Source organism: Plasmodium sp. gorilla clade G2 (assembly GCF_900097015.1).
Source record: "Plasmodium sp. gorilla clade G2 genome assembly, chromosome: 4".
NCBI lineage: Eukaryota > Apicomplexa > Aconoidasida > Haemosporida > Plasmodiidae > Plasmodium > Plasmodium adleri (nom. inval.).
The window spans coordinates 253675-265836 of NC_041696.1; the positions used below are offsets into that span (position 1 = coordinate 253675).

The window sequence follows — 12162 nt, forward strand, 5'->3', positions numbered from 1 at the left end:
TATTTTATTTTGCTTCTTTATTCATTTCTTGAATAATAATTAATTTATATGATATATCTTAAATTAAAAGAAATTTTCTTTTAACAGTATTTGTTTTTTTTTTTTTTTTTTTTTAATATAGTTAATATATATATATATATATATAATATATATTTATTGTAATCCTTTCTTTTATATTTGAAATATCGTTTTTCACAAATGAAAACTTTAAACATGGTTTTTATTATATGTTCTTAAAAGTTTTCAACATTTTTTCGAACTTAATGAAATAATTCAGAAATAAAAGTTATATATTAAAAAAGGAAAAAAAAAAAATATATATATATATATATAATATATGTATAAAAATATTGTTAAAATATTGTTAAAATATTGTTCTTATAATATATTTATATTAAAATGAGTCATAATGAATCATGTGAACAATCTTCAGAAGATAATAAAAATGAGGTAATATAAAAATATATACATAATGTTATATCCCGACTTAATTATATATATATATATATATAAATATATATATGTATGATGGTATTTTGATATATTTTAATATATCTATATTTTTTTTTATATTGATTTTATTTTACCTGTATTTTCGAGCTTTTTTTTTTTTTTTTTTGCCTTTTATTACCTGACTTGTTCATAAAAATAAATAATATTGTACATATCAAAATATATCATAAATATAAATATAAATATAAATACATATATGTAATATACATATATTTATATATATATATTATTATATTTTCATTTTATTTTATTTTATTATATTTTATTTTTTAGGGAAGTAACGTTTTAACAAATTCCACACAACATTTGGAAAATAACGAAATAAACAATTACGATGATGCAAATAAAAACGATGAATTAAATTCATCACATAATGTCATAAACAGCCAAGCAGGTGTGGAAAACAAACAAGATAATATGTGTAATAATATCAATGATATATTTTTTGATAAATCTGATAGTAATAATAATAATAATGAAAAAAATAATATGAATGATATAAATAATATAGCACAAAATGTACCTAACGGTTTTATAAATAATATTGGAAATGTTGCATATAATAATATGAATGCATATCCACCTAATATTCCAAAATTACCAACCAATATGCCATTTTTACCACCAAATATGCCCATTTTACCACCACACTTGCAACACATGCCAAACGTATTACCACATTTACAAAATATACCAAATGTCCCACCACATTTAGCAAATTTTCCAAATATGATAAATGTGCCTAATTTACCACCACATATGCATAACCTCCCTCCAAATATGCATAGTCTTCCACCACATATGCATAATCTTCCACCCAATATGCATAGTCTTCCACCCAACATGCATAGTCTTCCACCAAATATGAATTATATACCACCAGGTTTAAATAATTATATGCCAAATATGATGAATATGCCTCCTCCTTATATGATGAAAATGCCAAACATGAAAATGAAAAGTAATAAAATTATTAACAACGTATCAAATAATCAAGTAGATCATGTAAGAAATTCCAACGTATATAATGAGGAGGGAATACCACTAAATAATAATAATAATAATAATAATAATAATGGGGATTGTGCACAAGAATTAAGCTCTTCTCATTATTTATCACCAGGTTCATACCTACCCAATAATATCAAAATGAATAACAATGAAATAGACCAATTGGATACTAATGGGCTAACTTTTCCATCACAATTTAATGAGCAACAACAAAAAAAATTACAACATGGATATGGTAGTGGTGATGGTGATGATGATGTTGAAGGAGATTATTCAATGAATGAAAAACAAAAGAACAAAAAAGATATAAACTATAAAAACAAAAAAGCAAAGAAATATCACGATTTTGAAGGGGATGATGAAAATTATAATACAAATGGAGGAAATGAAAATTCGTTATATGATTCAAAAACTTTTTCTATTATAAAGGAAAAAGCTCGAAAATGGAAAATGCTAAATAGTAAAAAATATTCTAAAAAAAAAAAGTTTGGTGTAATAGAAGAAAAAGAAGAAATGCCATGTGAACATTTAAGAAAAATTGTTAAGGAACATGGTGATATGAGTAATAAAAAATATAGATATGATAAAAGGGTTTATTTAGGTGCTCTCAAATATATTCCACATGCAGTCTTTAAATTATTAGAAAATATTCCTATGCCATGGGAACAAATAAAGAACACAAAAGTAATATATCATATAACAGGTGCTATAACATTTGTAAATGAAACATTTGTAGTTATCGACCCATTATATATAGCACAATGGGGTACTATGTGGATAATGATGAGAAGAGAAAAAAGAGATCGAAAACATTTTAAAAGAATGCGATTCCCACCATTTGATGACGAAGAACCACCTTTAGATTATGCTGATAACATTTTAGATATTGAACCATTAGAATGTATACAAATGAAATTAGATAAAGATGAAGATAAAAGTGTTATTGATTGGTTTTATGATTCTAAACCATTATTATATAATAAAAATCATATACCTGGTACTAGTTATAAAAAATATAAATTGTCATTAGAACAAATGGGAGTATTGTATAGACTAGGAAATCAATTATTTAGTGATTTCCAGGATGATAATTATTTTTACTTATTCAATCTTAAGTCATTTTATACAGCTAAAGCATTAAATATGGCTATACCAGGAGGTCCTAAATTTGAACCTTTATATAGAGATATATATGAAGATGATGAAGACTGGAATGAATTTAATGACATAAATAAAATTATTATACGTCAGCAAATAAGAACAGAATATAAAATAGCATTTCCATATTTATATAATAATAGACCAAGAAAAATTGCAGTTAGTAAATACCATTCACCTATGTGTGTATATATAAAATTAGAAGATATTGATTTGCCACCATTTTATTTCGATTTAATTATAAATCCCATACCATCCTATAAAATTAGAAAGTTTAATAAATCATCTGAAAAGAATGAGAATGAACTATTTGATGACGATTTTTATTTAACATATACAAGAAAGGAAATCCATTATTATCAACATGATATTGAGAACAAAAGAAAGAAGTCATCATCATCATCATCATCTAAGAGTAGGAGACATTCTAAGCATTCTGATACTGATGATAATCAGTATGATAAAGGTCATCGAAAGTATAAGAGAAGGTCATCGCATAAAAGTTCTAAAAGGGATAAAAGAAAAAGTACTCATTCGAGTAATTATAAAGATAGTGATGAAGAGGACAACAATTCAAGTGTAAGTAGCACTAATAATAAAAACAATAGTGATAATAATGACAATAGTGATAATAGTAATAATAGTGATACTTATATATCCAGTAGTAAATATAACTCGAACAATTTGAGCAGTAGAACCAGCAAAAATAAGGATGAACCCTACGAAATTGATAGTACTGTGGAAAATTATTCAGCCGATGATAGTTCTGATAAAGAAAAAAATAAAAAAAAAAGAAAAAATCCATACAACGATGATAATATCAAGAGTGATGATGATGATGATAACAATAATAAAAGTGATGTAAATAATCAGAAAGATGATAACATATGTGTTTCTAAAAAAAATAAAAAAATGATTATTAAACATGTGGAATATGGAATGCTTCCATTGCTACACAATTATCCTTTATATACAGAACGTACTATAAACGGTATACAATTATATCATGCTCCTTATCCATTTAATAAGAAATGTGGATATACCAGAAGAGGTATCGATATTCCTTTAGTTCAGTCATGGTTTAAAGAACATATATCAACAAAATATCCTGTAAAGGTTAGAGTATCTTATCAGAAGCTTTTAAAATGTTGGGTTTTGAATCATTTACATTCTAAAAGACCAAAAAGTATGAAAAAGAAATATTTATTTCGTATATTTAAGAGTACAAAATTTTTTCAATGTACAGAAATGGATTGGGTAGAGGTAGGTTTACAAGTATGTAGACAAGGTTATAATATGTTAAATTTATTAATACATCGTAAGAATTTAAATTATTTACATTTAGATTATAATTTTAATTTAAAACCTGTAAAGACCTTAACAACTAAAGAAAGGAAAAAATCTCGATTTGGTAATGCATTTCATTTATGTAGAGAAATATTAAGATTAACGAAATCGATTGTTGATTCACATGTACAATATCGATTAGGTAATATAGATGCGTATCAGCTAGCTGATGGTATACAATATATTTTTGCTCACGTTGGTCAATTGACTGGTATGTATCGATATAAATATAGGTTGATGAGACAAGTACGTATGTGTAAAGATTTAAAACATTTAATATATTATCGATTTAATACTGGATCTGTTGGTAAGGGTCCTGGTTGTGGTTTATGGGCTCCTTTATGGAGAGTATGGATTTTTTTCTTAAGAGGTGTTATCCCACTATTAGAACGATGGTTGAGTAATTTATTAGCTAGACAGTTTGAAGGTAGAGTATCTAAAGGTATAGCAAAAACGGTTACTAAGCAAAGAGTCGAAAGTCATTTCGATTTAGAATTAAGAGCAGCTGTTATGCATGATATTATAGATATGATACCAGAAGGTTTAAAAAATAATAAAGGGAAAGCTAGATTAATATTACAACATTTGAGTGAAGCATGGAGATGTTGGAAAGCGAATATACCATGGAAAGTGGTAGGCCTTCCATTACCTGTAGAAAATATAATTATTAGATATATAAAATTAAAGGCCGATTGGTGGGTGAATGCAACTTATTATAATAGAGAAAGAATAAAAAGAGGAGCGACTGTAGATAAGACTGTATGTAAAAAGAATTTAGGTAGATTAACTAGATTATGGCTTAAAGCAGAACAAGAAAGGCAACATGAATATTTAAAAGATGGACCTTATGTGAGTGGAGAAGAAGCAGTAGCATTATATACAACGGCTATACATTGGTTTGAATCTAGAAAATTTACTCATATACCATTTCCTCCTTTAAATTATAAACATGATACGAAATTACTTATATTAGCTTTAGAAAAATTAAAAGAAACGTTTACTGTAAAAAATAGATTAAATCAATCACAAAGAGAAGAATTGGGTTTTATTGAACAGGCGTATGATAATCCATATGAAACATTATCAAGAATAAAAAGACATTTATTAACTCAACGTGCATTTAAAGAAATATCTATATCCTTTTTAGATTTGTATACACATTTAGTACCTGTATATGAGGTGGATCCATTAGAAAAGATAACAGATGCTTATTTAGATCAGTATTTATGGTATGAAGGTGATTTAAGGAATTTGTTTCCGAATTGGGTTAAGCCATCAGATAATGAGCCTCAACCGTTGTTAGTTTATAAAATTTGTCAAGGTATAAATAATTTACATAATATATGGGAGACGCAAAATAATGAGTGTGTAGTTATGCTTCAAACACAGTTTAGTAAAATATATGAGAAGATTGATTTAACATTATTGAATAGATTATTAAGATTAATAGTAGATCACAACATAGCGGATTATATAACAGCAAAGAATAATACAAATATAACATTTAAAGATATGAATCATATTAATTCGTTTGGTATAATACGTGGTTTACAATTTTCATCATTTGTATTTCAATATTATACTATAATAATAGATTTATTAATATTGGGTTTAACAAGAGCATATGATATAGCAGGTCCTTATAATGACGTAAATCAATTCTTAACATTTCAGAATGTACAGATAGAAACACGGCATCCAATTAGGTTATATTGTAGATATGTGGATAAGATATGGATATTATTTAAATTTACAAATGAAGAATCAAAAGATTTAATACAGAAATTTTTGACAGAAAATCCAGATCCAAATAATGAAAATATAGTTGGATATAATAATAAAACCTGTTGGCCTAGAGATTGTCGTATGAGGAAGATGAAACATGATGTTAATTTGGGAAGAGCAACATTTTGGGAAATACAAAATCGTATTCCAAGATCTTTAACATCATTAGATTGGGATCATTATAATACATTTGTGAGTGTATATTCAAAGGATAACCCTAATTTGTTATTTTCTATAGCTGGTTTTGAGGTTCGTATATTACCAAAAATACGTCAACTGAGTTATGGTTACAATGGTATTATGTATACATCTTATGTGAATGAATATTATAGCAAAAGTGTGGATAATAAAGATGTGACGAGTAAGAAAAATGAATTGGCTGATGATGATGAGAAGAAGAGTAAATCAAATAACGATCAAAATGATAATAATAAAAACAAAAGTGAGATTGATAAAAACAAAAGTGAGATTGATAAAAACGATATTTATAATAATAACAATTATGATGGTGGGGTGAAGAACGTAGTTGTTTCGTCAAGCGTTAAGGAGGGGACATGGAAGTTACAAAACGAAATGACGAAAGAAATAACAGCAGAAGCATATTTAAAAGTTTCTGATAACAGCATGAAACGATTTGAAAATCGAGTAAGACAAATATTAATGTCTTCTGGTAGTACAACGTTCACCAAGATAGCAAACAAATGGAATACTACATTGATTGGTTTGATGACATATTTTAGAGAGGCTGTTTTAGATACTGAAGAGTTATTAGATTTATTAGTAAAATGTGAGAATAAGATACAGACACGTATAAAAATCGGATTAAATTCTAAGATGCCATCTCGTTTCCCTCCTGTTGTTTTTTATACTCCTAAAGAATTAGGAGGATTGGGTATGTTATCTATGGGTCATATATTGATACCAGAATCTGATTTACGTTATATGAAACAAACAGATAATGGTCGAATAACCCATTTCAGATCTGGTTTATCACATGAAGAGGATCAATTAATACCTAATTTGTATAGATACATATCTACATGGGAGAGTGAATTTTTAGAAAGTCAGCGTGTATGGTGTGAATATGCATTAAAAAGAAATGAGTGTCATAATCAGAATAAGAAGATAACATTAGAAGATTTAGAAGATTCATGGGATAAGGGTATACCAAGAATAAATACTTTATTTCAAAAGGATAGGCATACTTTAGCATATGATAAAGGATGGAGAATAAGACAATTATTTAAGCAATATCAAATAATTAAGAGTAATCCATTTTGGTGGACTAACCAAAGACATGATGGAAAGTTATGGAATTTGAATAATTATAGAACTGATATGATTCAAGCATTAGGAGGTGTAGAAGGTATATTAGAACATACATTATTTAAAGGAACATTTTTTCCAACATGGGAAGGATTATTTTGGGAGAAGGCAAGTGGTTTTGAAGAGTCTATGAAATATAAGAAATTAACAAATGCTCAAAGAAGTGGATTAAATCAAATACCTAATAGACGATTTACATTATGGTGGTCACCAACAATAAATAGAGCTAATGTATATGTAGGTTTTCAAGTACAGTTAGATTTGACTGGAATATTTATGCATGGAAAAATACCAACATTAAAAATATCTTTAATACAAATATTTAGAGCACATTTATGGCAAAAAATACATGAATCTTTGGTTATGGATATATGTCAAGTATTTGATTTAAATTGTGATTTGTTAGATATTGAGACAGTTCAAAAGGAGACAATCCATCCAAGAAAATCATACAAAATGAATAGTTCATGTGCTGACATATTATTATTTGCAAATTATAAGTGGGGTATATCAAAGCCGTCTTTATTAACAGATGAGGATCATATATTTACAAATAATACAACAAATGATTCAAGTGTAACAAATGGTAGTAGTAATAATAATAATAATAATTCGTTATCTTTTGGGGCCTTTCCTTATACTTCTAATCAATTTTGGATTGATATTCAATTAAGATGGGGAGATTTTGATTCTCATGATATTGAAAGATATAGTCGAGCTAAATTTTTAGATTACACAACGGATAATTTGTCTATCTATCCATGTTTGACTGGTGTATTGATAGGTGTGGATTTAGCATATAATTTATATTCAGCATATGGTAATTGGTTTAATAATTTAAAACCGTTAATGCAAAAGGCTTTACAAAAAATAATTCAATCGAATCCTTCTTTATATGTATTAAGAGAACGTATTAGAAAAGGTTTACAATTATATTCATCAGAACCGACTGAACCATATTTGAATACTCAGAATTATAATGAATTATTTTCATCACAAACAATATGGTTTGTTGATGATACAAATGTATATCGTGTTACAATACATAAAACGTTTGAAGGTAATTTAACAACAAAACCAATTAATGGTGCTATATTTATATTGAATCCTAAGACAGGTCAATTATTTTTAAAAATAATTCACACATCTGTTTGGATAGGTCAGAAACGTTTATCTCAGCTAGCTAAATGGAAAACAGCTGAAGAGGTGGCATCATTGATTAGATCATTACCTATAGAAGAACAACCAAAACAAATTATAGTAACAAGAAAAGGTATGTTAGATCCTTTAGAAGTGCATTTATTAGATTTTCCAAATATTATAATCAAAGGAACAGAATTAAATTTACCATTCCAAGCATTATTAAAACTGAATAAAATAGGAGATTTAATATTAAAAGCAACACAGCCACAAATGTTATTATTTAATTTGTATGATGATTGGTTAAATAGTATATCATCTTTTACAGCTTTTAGTAGATTAATATTAATATTAAGAAGTTTACATATAAATCCACAACAAACAAAAATATTATTACAACCAAATAAGAATATAATAACACAACCACATCATATATGGCCATCATTTAATAATAATCAGTGGATACATTTAGAAGTACAATTGAAAGATTTAATATTAAATGATTATTCTAAACGAAATAATGTACACATAGCATCATTAACCCAAAATGAAATAAGAGATATTTTATTAGGTATGGAAATAACACCCCCATCAATACAAAGACAGCAAATAGCTGAATTGGAAAAGAATAATTTAGATTCAATGGAACAACAAATGAAAATAACAACCTCAAAAACTACAACCAAGCATGGAAATGAGATAATAGTTTCAACATTATCACCACATGAACAACAAACGTTTACAACAAAAACGGATTGGAAAATAAGATATTTAGCAAATAATTCATTATTATTTAGAACAAAAAATATATATGTTAATAATATGAATAATAAAAGTGGTACCAATTCAGAGAATCAAAATAGTTATTATAATACAAGTATTAATTCTATTAATGATTATACATATGTAATAGCAAAAAATTTATTGGAAAAATTCATATGTATATCAGATTTAAAAATACAAGTAGGAGGATTTTTGTTTGGATCTTCCCCTGAAGATAATTCATATGTCAAAGAAATTAAATGTATACTAATTCCACCTCAAATAGGCAATTACCAATCAGTCACATTATCAAATTATATGCCATCTAGTAAATATTTAAAAAACTTAGAATTGTTAGGATGGATACATACACAGACAACTAATTGTTCTAATACGAATAATCATTTGACAACATATGATATGGTATCTCACTGGACCTTTTTACAAGAGTGTAAGAGACAAATGTCGAAAGGAAGAAACGTTGATGGTGTGAATGACAATGATGAGGATGATGAGAATTATGATGACAGTAATAACAATAATGACAATAATGAAAATAATAATAATAATAATGATAATAATGATAATAATAATATTGAAGAGGCATACAAAATGTGGGATAAAAATAAAACTATAATTCTGACCTGTTCATTTACTCCTGGTAGTTGTACTATCAATGCATATAAATTAACAAGTGATGGATATTCATTTGCTAAAAGTAAAAAGAATTCATCAGATTTATATGTATTCCCAAATGTAAATAATTTATATGAACCTGTACAAATATTATTATCAAATGTTTTCGTTGGATACTTTTTAATACCAGATGATCATATATGGAATTATAATTTAATGGGAATCAAATTTAATAATCATCAAAAATATGCACCACATCTTGATATACCACAACCATTTTATGCAGATATACATAGACCAAATCATTTTCTACAATTCTCATTGCTTGATCAAAGAGACGCCGACGACGCTGACGTCGAAACGTCTTTTATATGATAAATGTGTAACGAACAATATATATATATGTTATATATATGTTATATATATTATATATATGTGTATATTATGTATATATTATGTATATATTATGTATATATTATGTATATATTATGTATATATTTTTATTTTTTATGATATTTATTTAAAAATTTACAAAAACCTTTTCATAAATAATTTTTAAGTTTTAATTAATTATACAAAAAAAAGAAAAAAAAAAAAATTAAAATTAAAAGAAAAAGAAAAATCACAAAAAATAATTATACATATATATATTTATGTATATATGTTGATTCTTAAATTATATGTCATTTTTCAATCTTTAATTTTTTTTGAACATCAATTTTGGAATTCCTTTTATCATTATCTTCTCTTTTATTTTTTTTCCTCATTTTTTGGCTAGTTATACTTGTCTTTATTTTATAATTGGTGTTTAAAGAATACTCGAGGAACTCTTCGAAGGTCTCATGAGGAGTGGAACATTTCCACTTTAAATTTCTAAAAAGGAAACCAAAACAAAAAATATACATATAAATAAATATATATATATGTGTATATGTACATATATATATATATATATATATATATATATATTTATTCATTTATTTTATTATTACTTTACTAGTATGGATACGGCAAAGTAATTATTCAAATCATTCTCCAAAATATTTCTCATTCGTACATCCAAGTTATTAACTTTATAATAATGTTCATAAATTGGAGAAAAGTTTAAAAATTCATTTTCCTTTTTATTATTATATAAAACATATGAAAATATGGAAAAGTCTTTTATTGCATAACATTTGGAGCAATAAGCCTAAAGGGAAAAATATATAAACATATAATTATATACATATATATATATATATATATATATTATGAATGTACATGTGTATAATATTATACTTAAATGTTATTGATATATATAATTATTCATTCATTTATTATATTATTTACTTCTATTTTTTTGATATAAAATGTTGTGTTGTCCACATTTACATCATACAAAAGAAATGGATGAAATTCATCAATTTTTTCTGAACAAATATCACAATTTTTTTTTTTTATTTGTAATTCTATTAATGCTTCATTTAACCTTTTCTTACATTTTTTTGAAAAAATATTAAAAATTTCACATATTGTTTTTTCTAATGAAAATATTTTAATTCCTAATTTTAATTTCCTCTTGTTCATGTGATTAATGGACACTCTCAATTTCTCTTTTATGCTACTTTCATTCATTTTGAAAAAGGAGAAAGAGGAACAGGAAAATATTTTAATTATACTATTTATTTATTCATAAATATTTTAATGTAGAATAAGATATATCATATTTAGCAGAAAAAAAAAAAAATATATATATATATATATATAATACTTTTATATATTAAGTACAAAAACAATTATAGAACAAATATCTATATATAATAAAAATATTAAAAAAATATATTTTATTATATATATCTTAATATATATATATAATTTGTAATATTCATTCCTAAGTTGTTTTTTTTTTTTTTTAAAATATTACATTTTATTTTTTAATTTTAGTAAAAATTAAGAACAAAATTAACAAATTAATAAATAAATAAATATATACTATATATTAAATATATTATATATGTATGTCATAAATGAGTATTCATTTTATATATTCTGAATTTATTATAATAATTATATTATATATGTAATGTTTTTTTTTTTTTATTGATACCATAGGGCTCTTGCTTATTACATATATGTATATAATAATATATACATAATGTTATATATATATAATAGTATATTTATTTTATATATTATTTTATTATTAATATATAGATCACTAATTATTTATTATTTATTTTTTTTTTTTAAGCTATTTTCCATAAATTAAAAAAAAATAATAATAAATAAATAAACACTTTAAAATAAAATAGAAATATATAATATAAAATTATTTATAAAATAAAAATTCTTACAGGAAGAAAATATTTTCAAGATATAATATTATAGTATTATAATTTATACATAATTTAATAAACATGTGAATATAAAATACAGAATATATTTGTAAAGATTTTAATGAGGAAATATGTATAACTAAAATTCGTTCATACATTTATATAT

At 24.7% G+C, this 12162-nt stretch overlaps 2 protein-coding genes across 2 annotated transcripts; one reads left to right on the forward strand and one right to left on the reverse strand.

Moving 5' to 3' along the window:
- Positions 1-399: 399 nt before the first annotated feature.
- On the forward strand, positions 400-10053 carry PADL01_0405000 (pre-mRNA-processing-splicing factor 8, putative; the record flags this gene model as incomplete). Its single annotated transcript, XM_028685165.1, has 2 exons — positions 400-450; positions 787-10053. The coding sequence occupies 2 exons, from the start codon at positions 400-402 to the stop codon at positions 10051-10053; spliced, it is 9318 nt and encodes a 3105-aa protein (XP_028536691.1).
- A 308-nt stretch (positions 10054-10361) lies between these two features.
- PADL01_0405100 (conserved Plasmodium protein, unknown function) lies at positions 10362-11295 on the reverse strand (the record flags this gene model as incomplete). The annotated part of the gene is made up of 3 exons (XM_028685166.1): positions 10362-10551; positions 10671-10870; positions 11011-11295. The coding sequence occupies 3 exons, from the start codon at positions 11293-11295 to the stop codon at positions 10362-10364; spliced, it is 675 nt and encodes a 224-aa protein (XP_028536692.1).
- Between the last annotated feature and the right edge of the window lie 867 nt (positions 11296-12162).